At 42.2% G+C, this 20,687-nt stretch overlaps 2 protein-coding genes across 4 annotated transcripts in view; both read right to left on the bottom strand.

The window, feature by feature from the left end:
- atp1a2a (ATPase Na+/K+ transporting subunit alpha 2a) overlaps positions 1-10,047 on the bottom strand; it is a 31,691-nt gene extending 21,644 nt beyond the window's left edge. The window contains 4 exon segments of the mRNA NM_001124458.1: positions 5,697-5,900; positions 7,283-7,342; positions 8,623-8,703; positions 10,016-10,047. Coding sequence (NP_001117930.1) covers positions 5,697-5,900; positions 7,283-7,342; positions 8,623-8,703; positions 10,016-10,027 — 357 coding nt within the window. The 5' untranslated portion in view covers positions 10,028-10,047.
- Positions 10,048-13,513: 3,466 nt separating this feature from the next.
- Positions 13,514-20,687, bottom strand: part of mpz (myelin protein zero) — a 39,457-nt gene continuing 32,283 nt past the window's right edge. Inside the window, exon 6 of one of the 3 annotated variants that reach the window (XM_021614029.3) lies at positions 13,514-15,380. In XM_021614029.3, the coding sequence (XP_021469704.3) occupies positions 15,378-15,380 (3 nt within the window). In that variant the 3' untranslated portion in view covers positions 13,514-15,377. Of the gene's footprint in view, positions 20,566-20,687 lie in introns of all 3 variants that reach the window. The other 2 variants (XM_021614027.3, XM_090182849.1) reach the window with 2 other exon arrangements.

The following is a 20,687-nucleotide window of genomic DNA, read 5'->3' as shown; positions in this document are numbered from 1 at the left end:
TATAAATCAGAAACACAGAAATTGTCATGCTACAAGAAACATGGTATAGATGAGATGGACCCACTGGTTGCCCTCTAGGTTACAGAGAGCTGGTGGTCCGATTATCCAAACTACCAGGTGTGAAACAGGGAAGGGACACAGGGGGTATGCTCATTTGGTATAGAGCAGACCTAACTCACTCTATTACATTAATCAAAACAGGAACATTTTACATTTGGTTAGAGAGAAATGTCCCCCTGTGTGTTACCTGTATCCCCCCACTAGAATCCCCATACTTTAATGAAGACATCTTCTCCACCCTGGAGGGGGAAATCAATAATTTCCAGGTACAGGGACGTGCATTAGTCTGTGGCGACCTAAATGCCAGAACTGGACAAGAACCTGACACCCTCAGCACACAGGGGGACAACCACCTACCTGGAGGTAAAGCATTACCACCCCCACATGCCCACCTAGGCACAACTACGACAAAATAAACCAACAAAAAACGGGTCACAACTCCTGCAGCTCTGTCGCACGCTGGGTATGTACATAGTTAATGGTAGGCTTCGAGAGGACTCCTATGGTAAGTACACTTATAACTCATCTCTTGGCAGTAGACTACTTTATCATTAACCTCAACCCAGGGTCTCTCAGAGCATTCACAGTCAGCCCACTGACACCCCTATCAGATCACAGATCACTTGAACAGAGCAATAACCAATCATGAGGCATCAAAGCCAAAGGATCTGAATAATATTAAGAAATGCTATAGATGGAAGGAAAGTAGTGTGGAAACCTCCCAAAAAACAATTAGGCAACAACACATTCAATCCCTTTCAGACAACTTCCTGGACAAAACATTTCACTGTAATAGTGAAGGTGTAAACTTGGCAGTAGAAAATCTAAACAGTATATTTGACCTCTCAGCTTCCCTGTCAAATCTAAACATTTCAAACAGAAAACCGAAGAAAATAAACAACAATGACAAATGGTTTGATGAAGAATGCAAAAACCGAAGAAAGAAATTGAGAAACCTGTCCAAGCAAAAATATAGAGACCCAGTAAACCTGAGTCTACACCTTCACTATGGTGAATCACTAAAACAATACAGAAATACACTATGGAAAAAGAAGGAACAGCAAGTCAGAAATCAGCTCAATGTAATTGAATCCATAGACTCAAACCACTTTTGGGAAAATTGGAAAACACTAAATAAAAAACAGCACGAATAATTATCTATCCAAAATGGAGATGTGTGGGTAAACCACTCCTCCATTCTTTTTGTCCCTATAGCAAAGAACAAACAGCAAAAACATATACATGATCAAATGCAAATCTTAGAATCAAGTATTGAAGACCACCAGAACCCACTGGATTCTCCAATTAAATTGAATGAACTACAGGACAAAATACAAAACCTCCAACTTTAAAAGGCTTGTGGTGTTGATGGTATCCTCAATGAAATTACAAAATATACAGACCACAAAATCCAAACCACAAAAGTGGAGATAAATTTGACCGCAATATATACTGTGGGATATGCGTCAACATCAACCTTGGGAAATTCCTCTGTATTATCATTAACAGCAGACTGGTACATTTACTCAGGGAAAACAACGTACTGAGCAAATGTCAAATTGGCTTTATAGCAAATTACCATACGACAGACCACATATTCGCCCTGCAAACCCTAATTGACAAACAAACAAACCAAAACGAAGGCAAAGTCTTCTCATGCTTTGTTGATTTCAAAAAAGCTTTTGGCTCAATATGACATGAGGGTCTGCTGTACAAATTGATGGAAAGTGATGTCGGGGGAACAACATACAACATTATAAAATCCATGTACACAAACAACAAGTGTGCGGTTAAAATTGGCAAAAAACATACACATTTCTTTCCACAGGCCCAGGGGGTGAGACAGGGATGCAGCTTAAGCTCCTCCCTTTTCAACATATTAACGAATTAGCAAAGGCACTAGAAAAGTCTGCAGCAACTGGCCTCACCCTTCTAAAATCTGAATTTAAATGTCTACTGTTTGCTAATGATCTGGTGCTTCTGTCCCCAACCATTGAGGGCCTGCAGCAGCACCTAGATCTTATGCACAGATTCTGTCAGACCTGGGCCCTGGCAGACCTAGAGCATACTAAAAACTATGCATGCCTCAGCCTAAACATCAGCACCACAGATAACTTCTACAAAGCTGTGAACGAGCTGAGAGACAAGGCAAAAAGGAACAAAAAATTTGACATACCAATTAGGATCTGGCTAAAAATACCTGAATCAGTTATAGAACCCATTGCCCTTTATGGTTGTGAGGTCTGTAGTCCGCTCACCAACCAACAATTCACAAAATATGACAAACACCAAATTGAAACTCTGCATGCAGAATTCTGCAAAAATATCTTCTGTGTACAACGTAAAACAACAAATAATGCATAAAGAGCATAATTAGGCCGATACCCACTAATTATCAAAATCCAGAAAAGAGACGTTAAATTCTTCAACCATCTAAAAGGAAGAGATTCCCAAACCTTCCATAACAAAGCCATGCTGGACCTAATGCTGTTCACAAACACAATCAGACACCACAGAACCTCAGGACAGCAACACAATTAGACCCAACAAAATCATGAGAAAGCAAAAAGACAATTACTTGGCATATTGAAAATAATTTACTTAAAAACAGAGCAAACTGTAACGCTATTTGGCCCTAAACCGAGAGTACACAGTGAAGAATACTTGACCACTGTGACTGACCCAAACTTAAGGAAATCTTTGACTATGTACAGATTCAGTTAGCATAGCCTTGCTATTGAGAAAGGCCGCCGTAGGCAGACCTGGCTCTCAAGAGAAGACAGGCTATGTGCACACTGCCCACAAAATGAGGTGGAAACTGAGCTGCACTTCCTAACCTCCTGCCAATGTATGACCATTTTAGAGACACATATTTCCCTCAGATTACACAGATCCACAAAGAATTCGAAAACAAACCCAATTTTGATAAACTCCCATATCTACTGGGTGAAATTCCACAGTGTGCCATCACATCAGCAAGATTTGTGACCTGTTGCCACAAGAAAAGGGCAACCAGTGAACATCATCATACAAACATCATTGTAAATACAACCCATATTTATGTTTATTTATTTTCCCTTTGGTACTATAACTATTTGCACATCGTTACAACACTGTATATAGACATAATATGACATGTGAAATGTCTTTATTCTTTTGGAACTTTTGTGAGTGTAATGTTTACTGTTCATTTTTATTGTTTATTTCACTTGTATATATTATCTACTTCACTTGCTTTGGCAATGTTAACATGTGTGTTTCCCAGGCCAATAAAGCCCTTAAATTTAGTTGAAATTTAATTGAATTGAGAGAGGGGGGGGGGGGGCTAGAGAAAGAGAGATGGGAGGTAAAGAGAGAGAGAAAGGGGGAGGTAGAGAGGGGGTGAGGTACAGAGAGAGAAGGGATGTAGAGACAGAGAGGGGGAAGTAGAGAGACAGAGAACAGGAGCAGACAAAGGTTATTATCTTCTAAGTATTATTTGTTATATTTGTTATATTTGACATGTGAAACGGCCACACAGAGGGACAGAGTTAATTACAGACACCTGTAATAATCTGTAATAATCTGAAGTACCCCAAAATACCACTAGATGTCATCTGATAAAATAAAAAAGTGAAAGTTACCAAAATTCTGATAGTTTACTGGTAAACGTCAAAAGATTCTCATTCTCATCATTGTCCCAGCAACTTCTGTGGCGGGCCGGGCGCAGTGCGTGCTAACCAAGGTTGCCAGGTACACAGTGTTTCCTCCGACACATTGGTGCGGCTGGCTTCCGGGTTGGTTGGCGCTGTGTTGTTGTAGCGATGAGACAAGATAGTAGCTACTAAACAATTGGATACACGAAATTGGGGAGAAAAAGGGGTACAATTTAAATAAATAAATAAAAAGAAAATAAAAAAAAGATTAAAAAAAGATTCTAGTAATATAGTTTACACCCCTAATTCAAAGCGATTTACAGTCATGCGTGCAACAGTTTTTTAATGTATAGTGTAGCACAGTATATGACATAATAATAACATATTAGTCTGTGAAGTGAAGTTGATGTTGATGATGTGTCACGTTCGTCGTAATGATGAGACCAATGATGAGACCAAGGTGAGACCAATGATGAGACCAAGGTGAGACCAATGATGAGACCAAGGTGAGACCAATGATGAGACCAAGGTGAGACCAATGATGAGACCAAGGTGAGACCAATGATGAGACCAATGATGAGACCAATGATGAGACCAATGATGAGACCAAGGTGAGACCAATGATGAGGCCAAGGTAAGACCAATGATGAGACCAAGGTGAGACCAATGATGAGACCAAGGTGAGACCAATGATGAGACCAATGATGAGACCAAGGTGAGACCAATGATGAGACCAAAGTGAGACCAATGATGAGACCAATGATGAGACCAAGGTGAGACCAATGATGAGACCAATGATGAGACCAATGATGAGACCAAGGTGAGACCAATGATGAGACCAATGATGAGACCAATGATGAGGCCAATGATGAGACCAATGATGAGACCAATGATGAGACCAATGATGAGGCCAATGATGAGACCAATGATGAGACCAATGATGAGACCAATGATGAGGCCAATGATGAGACCAATGATGAGGCCAATGATGAGACCAATGATGAGGCCAATGATGAGACCAATGATGAGACCAATGATGAGACCAATGATGAGACCAATGATGAGGCCAAGGTGAGACCAATGATGAGACCAATGATGAGACCAATGATGAGACCAATGATGAGGCCAAGGCGCAGCGTGAATAGAGTTCCACATATTTGAATAAACTGAAACTCACCAAAACAAAACAAAAACGCACAAACGAAACGTGACGCTACTGGTGTACACTCAGGCAACTCAATGTAGACAAGATCCCAAAACACAAATGAGGAAATGGCTACCTAAATATGATCCCCAATCAGAGACAACGATAAACAGCTGTCTCTGATTGGGAACCATATCAGGCCAACATAGACCTACAAAAAACCGAGATGACCCACGCTAGTCACTATCACACCCCAACCAACAAAGAGAATAAACATCTTTCTATGGTCAGGGCGTGACATGATGACGATGATTGTTTGTAGTATGTAGCATGTAATACGTTTACAGTCAGGTGTGCACTGATTACAATAGACAGTGTTCGCTAATAACTGTACTGTGACTATATAGCCTGAGGGACAGTCTGTGACTATATAGCCTGAGTGCCCGTCTGTGACTATATAGCCTGAGTGCCAGTCTGTGACTATATAGCCTGAGTGCCAGTCTGTGACTATATAGCCTGAGTGCCAGTCTGTGACTATATAGCCTGAGTGCCAGTCTGTTTGTGCAATATCATACCATCTCCTTGTCACTCAGTCCCATTACAAAAGGCCAGAGCACACACAGATCTGGGACTGGTAACTGACAAATGTAACATGAACATACAACGTACCATAGTCTGGCTGATAGACCATGTTAAATGCAAAGAAGGGTTGTAGTGTATAGACTGCTGTACTGTAGGGAATCTGGAGTGATTGATAGCCACCGAATGGGATCAAAGGACCATGGCTGTGCAAAGGACTGGAGTGTTATGGTGTAGTGAACAGATGTTATGTTGTCGAGCCTTGTGGTGGTTCTTACGTTGTCATTGGCTGGCTCGTCCTCTGTGGCCACCTGAATACTGTAGGCCAGGAAGCAGAGGATGGCACCGATCCAGAGGAGCAAGGAGAAACCCCCGAACAGCTGACGGCAGAACTTCACCCACTCTGGGGTGGTGGGAGGAGGAGTCAACACGTTGGGCCCCTCCCTGGCCAGCACCTCCAGAGCCTTGGCATTGGTCAGACCCTGGAACACAAGTACCGTCCGTCAAGGAATAAGTCAATAGACACACCATCACTATGGAGACGGTACAATTCACAACAACAGAATCACTACGGAGACGGTACAATTCACAACAACAGAATCACTACGGAGACGGTACAATTCACAACAACAGAATCACTACGGAGACGGTACAATTCACAACAAACAGAATCACTACGGAGACGGTACAATTCACAACAACAGAATCACTACGGAGACGGTACAATTCACAACAACAGAATCACTACGGAGACGGTACAATTCACAACAACAGAATCACTACGGAGACGGTACAATTCACAACAACAGAATCACTACGGAGACGGTACAATTCACAACAACAGAATCACTACGGAGACGGTACAATTCACAACAACAGAATCACTACGGAGACGGTACAATTCACAACAACAGAATCACTACGGAGACGGTACAATTCACAACAACAGAATCACTACGGAGACGGTACAGTTCACAACAACAGAATCACTACGGAGACGGTACAATTCACAACAACAGAATCACTACGGAGACGGTACAGTTCACAACAACAGAATCACTACGGAGACGGTACAGTTCACAACAACAGAATCACTACGGAGACGGTACAATTCACAACAACAGAATCACTACGGAGACGGTACAATTCACAACAACAGAATCACTACGGAGACGGTACAATTCACAACAACAGAATCACTACGGAGACGGTACAGTTCACAACAACAGAATCACTACGGAGACGGTACAATTCACAACAACAGAATCACTACGGAGACGGTACAGTTCACAACAACAGAATCACTACGGAGACGGTACAATTCACAACAACATAATCAGCTTTTTAATTTGTAGTTGCCCTTTGTGATAGAAGCACCACATTTCACATCACAACTATGACATGTCTAAAGAAGTATTTTTTACTCTAGTGCCATCATTGATTTTGTCTCTGGCGTCCATTTCCAATAAGGCCACTGAACAACATTGTGGTTCTGTGTGAGATAAGGTCAGTAGGATTAAAGATGTGATATACAGACTCTGTTACTTCACTGATATTCACTATAATACCACTGAACACAACTAATAAAGATCCCTTGGCTGCGTTCACATGTGGGACAGGGATGAGAACCCTGTGGACTCAATTTGGACCACCATGGACCAAAGTAACAGTTGTGTGTGTGTAGCGAGGACAGAGGCAATAGCTATGTGGAGATTAGATCAGGCCTGGGAGACTAGTGTTATTAAATAGCAGAGCAGAAGGAAGAGAAAGCAGCTCTGAGTGTGTGTGTGTGTGTGTGTGTGTGTGTGTGTGCGTGCGTGCGTGCGTGCGTGCGTACGTGCGTGTGTACGTGCGTGCTTGTTACCCGAGCCAGGTCGACTCCGTAGCGTCTTCCCAGATCGTCCAATGATATCTTGTGATCATCCTGTGAAAATACAGCAGAATAATCTGACTTCCTCAAATGAACTGTCACAGCCAGGTCACTATTCAAAGTTAAACTTAGCACAAGCACGTTTTGACACACGTGACAGCGAGATGCACCCCTATTCCCTGTTTGGTGCTGGTCTGGTCCCTTATCTGATTGGTGCTAGTCTGGTCCCTTATCTGATTGGTGCTAGTCTGGTCCCTCATCAGTTAGGTGCTGGTCTGGTCCCTTATCTGATTGGTGCTAGTCTGGTCCCTCATCAGTTAGGTGCTGGTCTGGTCCCTTATCTGTTAGGTGCTGGTCTGGTCCCTTATCTGATTGGTGCTAGTCTGGTCCCTTATCAGTTAGGTGCTGGTCTGGTCCCTTATCTGATTGGTGCTAGTCTGGTCCCTTATCAGTTTGGTGCTGGTCTGGTCCCTTATCTGATTGGTGCTAGTCTGGTCCCTCATCAGTTAGGTGCTGGTCTGGTCCCTTATCTGTTAGGTGCTGGTCTGGTCCCTTATCAGTTAGGTGCTGGTCTGGTCCCTTATCTGTTAGGTGCTGGTCTAGTCCCTTATCTGTTTGTGCTAGTCTGGTCCCTTATCAGTTAGGTTCTAGTCTGGTTCCTTATCAGTTAGGTGCTAGTCTGGTCCCTTATCTATTTGTGCTATCATTCCAAATATGTTTGACATGACAAAGAGTGGCTTGATGGCACTAGCAGGCAGGTACCCAGACTAATTTGGTGCACTACTGCTCTGGTCAAAAGTAGTGCATGTGTGGGGTACAGATATTATGTAGTCAATAATCATGTTAAACACTATTATTGCACACAGAGTGAGTCCAAGCAACTTATATTACTTTTTAAGCACATTTTTACTCCTGAATGTATTTAGGCTTGTCATAACTAAGGGGTTGAATACTTATTTACTCAAGACATTTCAGCTTTTCCATTTTTTATTAAATTGTAAACATTTCTGAAAATATAATTCCACTTTGGCATTATGGGGTATTGTGCGTAGGCCAGTGACAAAACAACATCTCAATGGAATCAATTTTGAATTCAGGCTGTAACACAACAAAATGTGGAATAAGTCAAGGGGTGGGAATACTTTCTCCAAAAGGCCATCTCCATTACTTTCTGAAGGCCCTGTAGGTAACAGGGTGCCATTACTTTCTGAAGGCCCTGTAGGTAACAGGGTGCCATTACTTTCTGAAGGCCCTGTAGGTAACAGGGTGCCATTACTTTCTGAAGGCCCTGTAGGTAACAGGATGCCATTTGAGACTCAGACTGTTACTCTCACCATGGACACCTCCTTCTTGAGCTCATCCAGTTCCTGCTCCTTCTTCTTCTTCTTCTTTCCGTCTCCATATTCAGCACCACTCTGAGGAATGATTATCACATTAAACTCAAGCACTTAACTCAAACCTCCCACATGCTGACCGTCTGTGTGTGTATGTGTGTGTGCATGTGTGCGTTCGTGTGTGTGTGTGTGAGTGCGTGTGCGTGTGCGTGTGCGTGAGTGTGTGTGTGCGTGTGTGTGTGTGTGTGTGTGTGTGTGTGTGTGTGTGTGTGTGTGTGTGTGTGTGTGTGTGTGTGTGTGTGTGAAAGAGTGTGTCAGTGTGTGTGAGTGTGTGTGTGTGTGTGAGAGAGTGTGTGAGTGTGTGTGAGTGTGTGAGTGTGTGAGTGTGTGTGTGTGTGTGTGTGTGTGTGTGTGTGTGTGTGTGTGTGTGTGTGTGTGTGTGTGTGTGTGTGTGTGAGCGTGCGTGCGTGTGTGAGCGTGCGTGCGTGCGTGTGTTGCTCAGATTGGAACAGTCACTGATGAAGAATGCAGCATCGTGGATATCATCTGCTGATGTCACTCTTTCGTTTCCCAGCAGCACGTGTGAATGAGTGAAAGAGCGACAGAGAGGATGAACATGTGTGAGAGAGACACACATTGAAAAAGCAAATCAAAAAGGCTTTTAGAGAGTAGCGAGCTGTTGGAGTGCAGGAAATGTCTCCCACAGCAATTTCCCCAATTTACTCTTCTCTATGATACTGTATAACAGACACCTGCTAACAACAAATGTCAGCTAGAATTGAATAAGTTATACAATTGAAATTCTGTAATATGTGTCAATAGAAACATTTATAATATAATGATGATTCCAGTTATCTAGACCCTAATCCTACTATCCAGTGTGCTTACAATCTGCCTCAACATTGTGGCATAACCAGCATCATTGCAGACGCTATTAGAAAAAACTGCCTTAGGTTTTCCATCAATGCCTCTTACTTCATATATGTGAAATGACTAGCTAACTTTTGTGTGTGTGCATATATATATATGTGTGTGTGTGTTTGTGTGTGTGTGCATATATATATATATGTGTGTGTGTGTTTGTGTGTGTGTGCATATATATATATGTGTGTGTGTGTTTGTGTGTGTGTGCATATATATATATGTGTGTGTGTGTGTGTGTGTGTGTGTGTGCATATATATATATGTGTGTATACATAAAGCAGAGTTGGGGTCAATTCCTTTTCATTTCAGGAAATTCAGGAAGTTAAACTGAAATTAAAATATTCATCAATGCTTTGGAATGCTTTGAGTTGACTTTGTAAATGTCAATAGAATTGAGTCCAGCTCTGGTTTAAAGGATAGCAGAATACCCCTCTGTAGATGCATGAATAAGTAAGTTAAGAGAACTTACCCCTTTCCCCATGCTTGCAGCGTTTCAACTCTAGGTTGAAATGTGAAGAACAGACATTTCGTCCTGACAGACAGACAGTCCTGGTCTTTAACACATGGAAAAGACACGGGTGGCTTTTTTGGGGACTGGGACTGACACCCACTCCTTGCCCCCTGTCAGGGTAACCTGAACCTTCCCAGCACCCCTCCCCCGGCGCCTGGGTACACAGAGGGGGCTGTGTGCTGGAACCTGCACTTGTTGTTTCCCTGCCCTGCCCCCTGTGTGAGGAACCACCCTCAATAGAGCACTGTTAGGCTAGCCCCTCTCTCACCACTACAAACACTTAACAACAACAATACAAACAACAACAAACAAACCAAAACACTATATCAACCTCATGTGTACCATTAAATAACAACCCTATTTTACACGTGCTAAATAAACTGGGCACGGACCAGGGCTAAGGACCACGGTATACAATCTTACCCACATTTACCAAAGAACCAAAGTCACAACCAAACCCGAGTGACTGATCTCGGTAAATCTAACACCACACGGAGAGTTCCAGAGAAACCCTACTACACGGTATATCTCTAATGTAATCTACTATGACTTCCATAGCAATTATATCGTGTTACTTGCCACCAAAAAAGGGATTGCAAAAGATTAGAAAAGTACTCATACTACGCCTCCCATTATTCAAAACCATTGCCAAATAAGATAGGAAGTAGATCAGCAGTTTGTCTCTTGTGATGTCAGTCACTGACAGTAACTCAATTAGCCCTTGTCAGCTACAATTTTTTTAGATTGGTAAATTAGTCTGTAGTAATCATGGCCTAATTACTGACCGGGGAGCCTCCATTTATTTTGTTAATCCCTCTCACTCAGATATCATATAAAAAAACTGCAAATATTTCTCTCCATCCTATGGCCATATGTGTAGCGTTGCAGGAAATTAGCCTAGCAGTTAGAGTGTTAGACCAGTAACCGAAAGGTCACTGCTTCGAATACCCGAGCCGACAAGGTAAAGAAAATCTGTTGGTGCCCTTGAGCAAGGCACTTAACCCAAATTTGCTTCAGGGCCTCCGTACTACGATGGCTGACCCTGTAAAACAACAGATTTTACTGCACCTGTCCGGTCTACGTGACAAAAACAAAACATTTTACGCCCTTGGATAGCCTAACAAGCATTCAGAACTACACTAACCACCTTGCATAGCCTATCAAGCATTCAGAACAGAAGCTCAGGGTAAGGATCTTGAAAGAGAAAGCTGAGGCCCTATCTTTACTGATACATACAGTGGGGCAAAAAAGTATTTAGTCAGCCACCAATTGTGCAAGTTCTCCCACTTAAAAAGATGAGAGAGGCCTGTAATTTTCATCATAGGTACACTTCAACTATGACAGACAAAATGAGAAGAAAATAATCCAGAAAATCACATTGCAGGATATTTTATGAATGTTTTTCAAATTATGGTGGAAAATAAGTATTTGGTCAATAACAAAAGTTTATCTCAATACTTTGTTATATACCCTTTGTTGGCAATGACAGAGGTCAAACGTTTTCTGTAAGTCTTCACATGGTTTTCACACACTGTTGCTGGTATTTTGGCCCATTCCTTCCTCCATGCAGATCTCCTCTAGAGCAGTGATGTTTTGGGCCTGTTGCTGGGCAACACGGACTTTCAACTCCCTCCAAAGATTTTCTATGGGGTTGAGATCTGGAGACTGGCTAGGCCACTCCAGGACCTTGAAATGCTTCTTACGAAGCCACTCCTTCGTTGCCCGGGCATTGTGTTTGGGATCATTGTCATGCTGAAAGACCCAGCCACGTTTCATCTTCAATGCCCTTGCTGATGGAAGGAGGTTTTCATTCAAAATCTCACGATACATGGCCCCATCCAGTCTTTCCTTTACACGGATCAGTCGTCCTGGTCCTTTTGCAGAAAAACAGCCCCAAAGCATGATGTTTCCACCCCCATGATTCACAGTAGGTGTGGTGTTCTTTGGATTCAACTCAGCATTCTTTGTCCTCCAAACACGACAAGTTGAGTTTTTACCAAAATATAAGTTATATTTTGGTTTCATCTGACCATATGACATTCTCCCAATCTTCTTCTGGATCATCCAAATGCTCTCTAGCAAACTTCAGACGGGCTGGACATGTACTGCCTTAAGCAGGGGGACACGTCTGGCACTGCAGGATTTGAGTCCCTGGCGGCGTAGTGTGTTACTGATGGTAGGCTTTGTTACTTTGGTCCCAGCTCTCTGCAGGTCATTCACTAGGTCCCCCCCCCCCCCCCCCCCCCGTGTGGTTCTGGGATTTTTGCTCACCGTTCTTGTGATCATTTTGACCCCACGGGGTGAGATCTTGCGTGGAGCCCCAGATCGAGGGAGATTATCAGTGGTCTTGTATGTCTTCCATTTCCTAATAATTGCTCCCACAGTTGATTTCTTCAAACCAAGCTGCTTACCTATTGCAGATTCAGTCTTCCCAGCCTGGTGCAGGTCTACAATTTTGTTTCTGGTGTCCTTTGACAGCTCTTTGGTCTTGGCCATAGTGGAGTTTGGAGTGTGACTGTTTGAGGTTGTGGACAGGTGTCTTTTATACTGATAACAAGTTCTAACAGGTGCCATTAATACAGGTAACGAGTGGAGGACAGAGGAGCCTATTAAAGAAGAAGTTACAGGTCTGTGAGAGCCAGAAATCTTGCTTGTTTGTAGGTGACCAAATACTTATTTTCCACCATAATTTGCAAATAAATTCATTAAAAATCCTACAATGTGATTATCTGGATTTTTTTTCTAATTTTGTCTGTCATAGTTGAAGTGTACCTATGATGAAAATTACAGGCCTCTCACATATTTTTTAGTGGGAGAACTTGCACAATTGGTGGCTGACTAAATACTTTTTTGCCCCACTGTATGGACTTTGGTTTGACTTAACACACAAGATAAGTCTCTCTCGCCAAAGTATCTTCATCCCAGCAACCACCTTCTTTTTTCCAATCTCATTACCACGGACAACATGTGAAGTTTACCTCCCTTGTCCTCCCCATAATCTCCCCCTCACTGTGTCAGTGCCTCCTGTAGCCCCATGCAGTTTACAAACACCTGAAATGGAAAAGGATTTTATTTTCCGCACCTGGAAAACATGCACAAAGAAATGATAAACACACAGTATCCCCCTCCAGATACAAGGGCAGAAATGTGTGTGCAAACAGTTTGCTCCACCTCATGACAACATGTGTAGAATTGCAGGAAACGAGTTATAAAACTGCACATTTTTCTCCCTCCTCATAGCAAAATTTGTTGAATTGCAGTAAATTTGCTTAAAAACTGCAACATTTTCTCCAAAAAGTCTAAGGCCTGCTCTGATTGCATGTCTGGGTATGCAGACCCGGGAGCCACTGCGGCCCCCTCTCATGATGCGCTCAGATTGTTTGTGGCCCCATACCTCGATCCCTGAAATAAATGATCCAATGGCTTATCAGAACATATTTGACTCAAACAGACATGGAGAATAGACATTTTTTATTTGAGTTTATTTTATTCCTCTTATACAACCGAGATGCGTTTGATGCTTTAATTTTTATTTTAATTTTTATTGTTACAACCTATTTTACATGACTGTAGAATTTATATTACTAGCACACTTCAATTATAAGCATTAAAAAAAAACTAATAAATGTAAGACGCTTAAAATTTCTAAGACAGGAATGTTATCTAACAACCTAAACTAATGCAGTACACAACAAACTATACATCCAACAAAACAGTGTGAAGACATTTTAATGCAGTTTGTAGTATTGTATCAGGAGTCTGTGTGGCCGTACTGAAAGAGGAATGAAAGAAACATTCAAACTACTCACATCTGATGATGGATAGTTGGTTAAACAGCATTGAGGTAAACAGAGATATCTAGTTCCTGTTGCCTTAATGAACCGTGGTGTGCGTCACACTAGCTCCCTCCCTATGACCACAGCTAAAAGAACAGAGCGCATTCAGAACTACACTAACCACCATGCATATCCTAACAATCATTCAGAACTACACTAACCATCATGCATATCCTAACAATCATTCAGAACTACACTAACCACCATGCATATCCTAACAATCATTCAGAACTACACTAACCCCCATGCATAGCCTATCAAGCGTTCAGAACTACACTAACCACCATGCATATCCTAACAATCATTCAGAACTACACTAACCCCCATGCATAGCCTATCAATCATTCAGAACTACACTAACCACCATGCATAGCCTATCAAGCGTTCAGAACTACACTAACCACCTTGCATATCCTAACAATCATTCAGAACTACACTAACCACCATGCATATCCTAACAATCATTCAGAACTACACTAACCACCATGCATATCCTAACAATCATTCAGAACTACACTAACCACCATGCATATCCTAACAATCATTCAGAACTACACTAACCACCATGCATATCCTAACAATCATTCAGAACTACACTAACCATCATGCATATCCTAACAATCATTCAGAACTACACTAACCCCCATGCATAGCCTATCAAGCGTTCAGAACTACACTAACCACCTTGCATAGCCTAACAATCCTTCAGAACAGAAGCTCAGGGTAAGGATATTGAAATAGAAAGCTGAGGCCTTATCTTTACTGATACATATGGACTTTGGTTTGACTTAACACACAAGATAAGTCTCTCTCGCCAAAGTATCTTCATCCCAACAACCTCCTTTTTTTCTAATCTCATTACCACGGACAACATGTGAAGTTTACCTCCCTTGTCCTCCCCATAATCTCCCCCTCACTGTGTCAGTGCCTCCTGTAGCCCCATGCAGTTTACCAACACCTGAAATGACAAATGATGTTATTTTCCACACCTGGAAAACATGCACAAAGAAATGAACAGCCACACAGAATCCCCCTCCAGATACAAGGGCAGAAATGTGATTAAATGTCATAAGAAGATCTATCACATGTCTGCCTCTCTCAAACAAAACATGGTCTCCATGTATTTTCGTGCACATGTAAAGTCAAATGTAAATGTGTAACTATTTACTTTAGGGTGACACACATATACACAGTTTTTCCCCTCATCTTTTGTTTGACATGACAGTCTGACTAGACACACAGACACATAAAACACACACTTTTGCCACCGGCAGAGAGCTATAAGCTAAATTTAAGTCTTCAATGAGAACTAACGAGGATGATTCTGTTTCCATCCCTGGCCAATAGTTGGGCAGAAGACAGCGACGTGGCATTCCAACCAGCAGAAATGGTGGGTGAATGAACGTGCAGGGGTGTGGTGGTATTGGTGGGGGAGTGAGAGGGGTGCTGGTGATCAGGGGGGTGGAGGAGAGGAGAGGTGTCCATCACTGAGTTTGAAAAAGAGAGAAGAGGAGGAAGAAGAGGAGGAAGAAGAAGAAGAAGAAAAATAAAGAACTGCTGAGTTTGTTTGAGACGGGTCTGCCTTTGTCTGATACAGTCTATATCTATACAGATAGAAGAGGTCTGATACAGTCTGTATCTATACAGATAGAAGAGGTCTGATACAGTCTATATCTATACAGATAGAAGAGGTCTGATACAGTCTATATCTATACAGATAGAATAGATCTGATACAGTCTATATCTATACAGATAGAATAGATCTGATACAGTCTATATCTATACAGATAGAATAGATCTGATACAGTCTATATCTATACAGATAGAAGAGGTCTGATACAGTCTATATCTATACAGATAGAAGAGGTCTGATACAGTCTATATCTATACAGATAGAATAGATCTGATACAGTCTATATCTATACAGATAGAAGAGGTCTGATACAGTCTGTATCTATACAGATAGAATAGATCTGATACAGTCTATATCTATACAGATAGAATAGATCTGATACAGTCTATATCTATACAGATAGAAGAGGTCTGATACAGTCTGTATCTATACAGATAGAATAGATCTGATACAGTCTGTATCTATACAGATAGAAGAGGTCTGATACAGTCTGTATCTATACAGATAGAATAGATCTGATACAGTCTATATCTATACAGATAGAAGAGGTCTGATACAGTCTGTATCTATACAGATAGAATAGATCTGATACAGTCTGTATCTATACAGATAGAAGAGGTCTGATACAGTCTATATCTATACAGATAGAAGAGGTCTGATACAGTCTGTATCTATACAGATAGAATCGATCTGATACAGTCTATATCTATACAGATAGAATAGATCTGATACAGTCTATCTATACAGATAGAAGAGGTCTGATACAGTCTATATCTATACAGATAGAATAGATCTGATACAGTCTGTATCTATACAGATAGAAGAGGTCTGATACAGTCTGTATCTATACAGATAGAAGAGGTCTGATACAGTCTGTATCTATACAGATAGAAGAGGTCTGATACAGTCTATATCTATACAGATAGAATATATATGATACAGTCTATATCTATACAGATAGAATAGATCTGATACAGTCTATCTATACAGATAGAAGAGGTCTGATACAGTCTATATCTATACAGATAGAAGAGGTCTGATACAGTCTGTATCTATACAGATAGAAGAGGTCTGATACAGTCTATATCTATACAGATAGAATAGATCTGATACAGTCTATATCTATACAGATAGAATAGATCTGATACAGTCTATCTATACAGATAGAAGAGGTCTGATACAGTCTATATCTATACAGATAGAAGAGGTCTGATACAGTCTGTATCTATACAGATTGAATAGATCTGATACAGTCTATATCTATACAGATAGAAGAGGTCTGATACAGTCTATATCTATACAGATAGAATAGATCTGATACAGTCTATATCTATACAGATAGAATAGATCTGATACAGTCTATCTATACAGATAGAAGAGGTCTGATACAGTCTATATCTATACAGATAGAAGAGGTCTGATACAGTCTGCATCTATACAGATAGAGTAGATCTGATACAGTCTGTATCTATACAGATAGAAGAGGTCTGATACAGTCTGTATCTATACAGATAGAGTAGATCTGATACAGTCTATATCTATACAGATAGAAGACATCTGATTCAGTCTGTATCTATACAGATAGAAGAGACTTAAGTATAGAGTGGAGAGTGGATTGGGTAATCTATGAGGGAACATAGTTTAGTGTCACTAAAGGATAGAGAGAGAGTGTGTGTCTGTGTGTGAGAAAGAGAGAGAAAGAGAGAGAGAGAGAGAGAAAGAGAGAGAAAGAGAGAGAGAGAGAAAGAGAGAGAAAGAGAGAGAGAGAGAAAGAGACAGACAGAGAGAGAGAGCGATCCAGTTGCCAGCAAGTGCTAAAATAATGATCTGAGTGAGGGAGACACATGCAGGAGGGATTAACGGGACCAAAATAACCTGGAGGAGTATAAGGATGAATCACTTGTTGGTATCCCTCTGTTGTCATGGCCTGAGAATGTCCACTGGCTGTCAATGTGACATCATTTCATGGACTCAGTCACAACAACAGAGAGAATAGAATGCCATTCAGGACATACTCTCAGTCACATCAACAGAGAGAATAGAATGCCATTCAGGAAATACTCTCAGTCACAACAACAGAGAGAATAGAGTGCCATTCAAGAAATACTCTCAGTCACAACAACAGAGAGAATAGAGTGCCATTCAGGACATACTCTCAGTCACAACAACAGAGAGAATAAAGTGCCATTCAGGACATACTCTCAGTCACAACAACAGAGAGAATAGAATGATATTTGGGACATACTCTCAGTCACAACAACAGAGAGAATAGAATGATATTTGGGACATACTCTCAGTCACAACAACAGAGAGAATATAATGATATTTGGGACATACTCTCAGTCACAACAACAGAGAGAATAGAGTGCCATTCAAGAAATACTCTCAGTCACAACAACAGAGAGAATAGAGTGCCATTCAGGACATACTCTCAGTCACAACAACAGAGAGAATAGAATGATATTTGGGACATACTCTCAGTCATAAACAAACAAGTGTTTTCCTGTTTTGCAGCTGTTACAGTAATCCTGTATACGCCCTTATGGAGCCAGAAATAACCTAACCTTCAGCATGCACTGACAGCCAAACAGCAGAGCACAGCCCAGTGTAGAACTATGACCTCCATTAGCTCAAATGTGAAGGGATTGAATCACCCGGTGAAATGAACTACGGGTTGAACCCATCGACACAAGCTAAGAGCTTGGAATCATATTTCTCTGACTCGTCTGACTCGTCAGTGCAGGGTGCACTCACACTCTCTTTCCGCACCACTCTCATCTGATCTGATTGAGCCATTGAGCTAAGCAACCAGCAGCAGGAAACCTTAATAGAAATTTCAGGAACTATTTGACCCCTCCCTGAAGCCATTAGTATCTCTACATTAGCAGGGTCCATATATTACACTGCATGTCTATACTGGGTCAGCTCTACTTGATGCTAGCTGGAGGGGTTATGTGTTGTATATTCTACAGAGGAGACACTGAGTTTGATAGGACTAGTCTTTCATAGGGCTTAATGAGATAGGACAAGTGCACTCAGGAGGTGGAGCAGATGGGGAAAGGGGTGTGGTCTGAATGGGGTGTGGTCTAAAGGGGGGGGTGGTCTAGATGGGTGCGGTCTAAAGGGGTGTGGTCTATGGAAGCTGAAGCAGTCAGGTGGAAGGAAATCAAGACCTTGAGAAATAAGATTCATAAAATCTATTGGAGAGAAAGAGATAAGGGAAATGAGATAGAGGGGGAGAGAGGGGGAGAGGGTGAGAGAGAGGGAGAGACAGGGGGAGAGAGAGGGGGAGAGAGAAAGAGACAGGGGAGAGAGAGAAAGAGACAGGGGGAAATAGAGCGAGTGGGAGGGGAGAGAGAGGGGGAAAGAGAGAGAGGGGAACATAAATAGGGAAGAGAGGATGTGAAAGAGTTAGCATTAAAAGTTTTTAAAACCACTTGAACTGTTTCAATAAGAAGAGTCTGAATGCAAAGTGTTCCACTGAAAGGAGGAAAGGGAAAGAGAGAACGCCAGTGTGAGGGGGAAGGCAGACTGTCTCCCAAATGGCACCCTATTCCTTACACAGTGCACTACTTTTGACCAAGGCCCAGAGTGCACTATGTAGGGAACAAGATGCCATTTGGGACACAGCTGGAAATAACAAATTGGGTTGTCCCTGTATCCAGGACCCTTGTGATGAGTGTCAGACAGACGTGGTAGAGAAATACTGCCTTGCATCAAATCTACAATGACAGGATGGAAACAAAGCTTTTCAGATGTTATCCAACCAGCAGTCAGATGTTGTTATCCAACCAGCAGTCAGATGTTGTTATCCAACCAGCAGTCAGATGTTGTTATCCAACCAGCAGTCAGATGTTGTTATCCAACCAGCAGTCAGATATTGTTATCCAACCAGCAGTCAGATGTTGTTATCCAACCAGCAGTCAGATGTTGTTATCCAACCAGCAGTCAGATGTTGTTATCCAACCAGCAGTCAGATGTTGTTATCCAACCAGCAGTCAGGTGTTGTTATCCAACCAGCAGTCAGGTGTTGTTATCCAACCAGCAGTCAGATGTTGTTATCCAACCAGCAGTCAGGTGATGCGATCCAGAAGACACTAACAGTTAGTAGTCGGAGGGCTTTCATTGACTTATCATATTTTTGGAAGCACTATTGTGTCTATGTTCTCCTCAGTATTGTGTCCATGTTCTCCTCAGTATTGTGTCCATGTTCTCCTCAGTATTGTGTCCATGTTCTCCTCAGTATTGTGTCTATGTTCTCCTCAGTATTGTGTCTATGTTCTCCTCAGTATTGTGTCCATGTTCTCCTCAGTATTGTGTCTATGTTCTCCTCAGTATTGCGTCCATATTCACCTCAGTATTGTGTCTATGTTCTCCTCAGCGTGGCATTAAGACCCTAATGATGATCGTTTCAGTTGTAAAAGCTTAGATCTCGTGGGAAGGAATATACTGTACTAGACAGACTTACTCTGCCTCCCAAACTGCACCCTACTCCCTATATAGTGCACTGCTACCTATAGGGCTCTGGTCTAAAGTAGTGTACTATATAAGGAATAGGGTACTATTTGAGACGTAGCCTTTAAGTTCATTAGGACCGCCTCTCTCAGACCCTCCTCTGCCTCTCTCTCCAGTATGATTTCAGACAGTATCGTCCTCCATTTAAAACCCCTGTCCGTCTCATTCACTTATTTCAGGGTCAGTTTTTTGGCGAGCTGGGACAGGAAACTGGCTGATTTGGCTGAGGCAGACCCACCCCCATTCCCCCCCCCCCCTTTGTCCCCCTTGGAGAGCTCCAGCTCAATGGTCATCAGCACCCTGTCAGGCCTCTCCCCCTTGGGTGAGTCCCCTCCCCCTGTTCCTGCTCTCCCTGGCTGTCTCAGTGCTTTGTGCTGGGCTGTGTGGGCTGTGTGGGCTGTGTTTTGGGGCTCTAGCTCTCTGCTCTCCGTATCCTATTTCTTATCCTTGCGTGACTCCTGCTTCTTCTTTTCTGAGGCGGCGGCCTTCAGCTTGGACGGGTCCCCGATGGAGAGAACAGGGACCTGTGGAGAGGAGGAGGGAAGAGGGGAGGAGAGGAGTCACTTCAGCAGGAAAGGAGGAGTGTGAGAAAGGGGAGAGGGAGGAGAGTGGAGGAGAGAGAGGGGGAGAGGAGAGAGGGAGGAGA

This window comes from Oncorhynchus mykiss, chromosome 8 (assembly GCF_057628025.1).
Source record: "Oncorhynchus mykiss isolate SJ-2025 chromosome 8, ASM5762802v1, whole genome shotgun sequence".
NCBI classification, from domain to species: domain Eukaryota; kingdom Metazoa; phylum Chordata; class Actinopteri; order Salmoniformes; family Salmonidae; genus Oncorhynchus; species Oncorhynchus mykiss.
The sequence above is the reverse complement of the archived record's forward strand: the minus strand, read 5'-3'. Positions and strand labels throughout refer to the sequence as shown.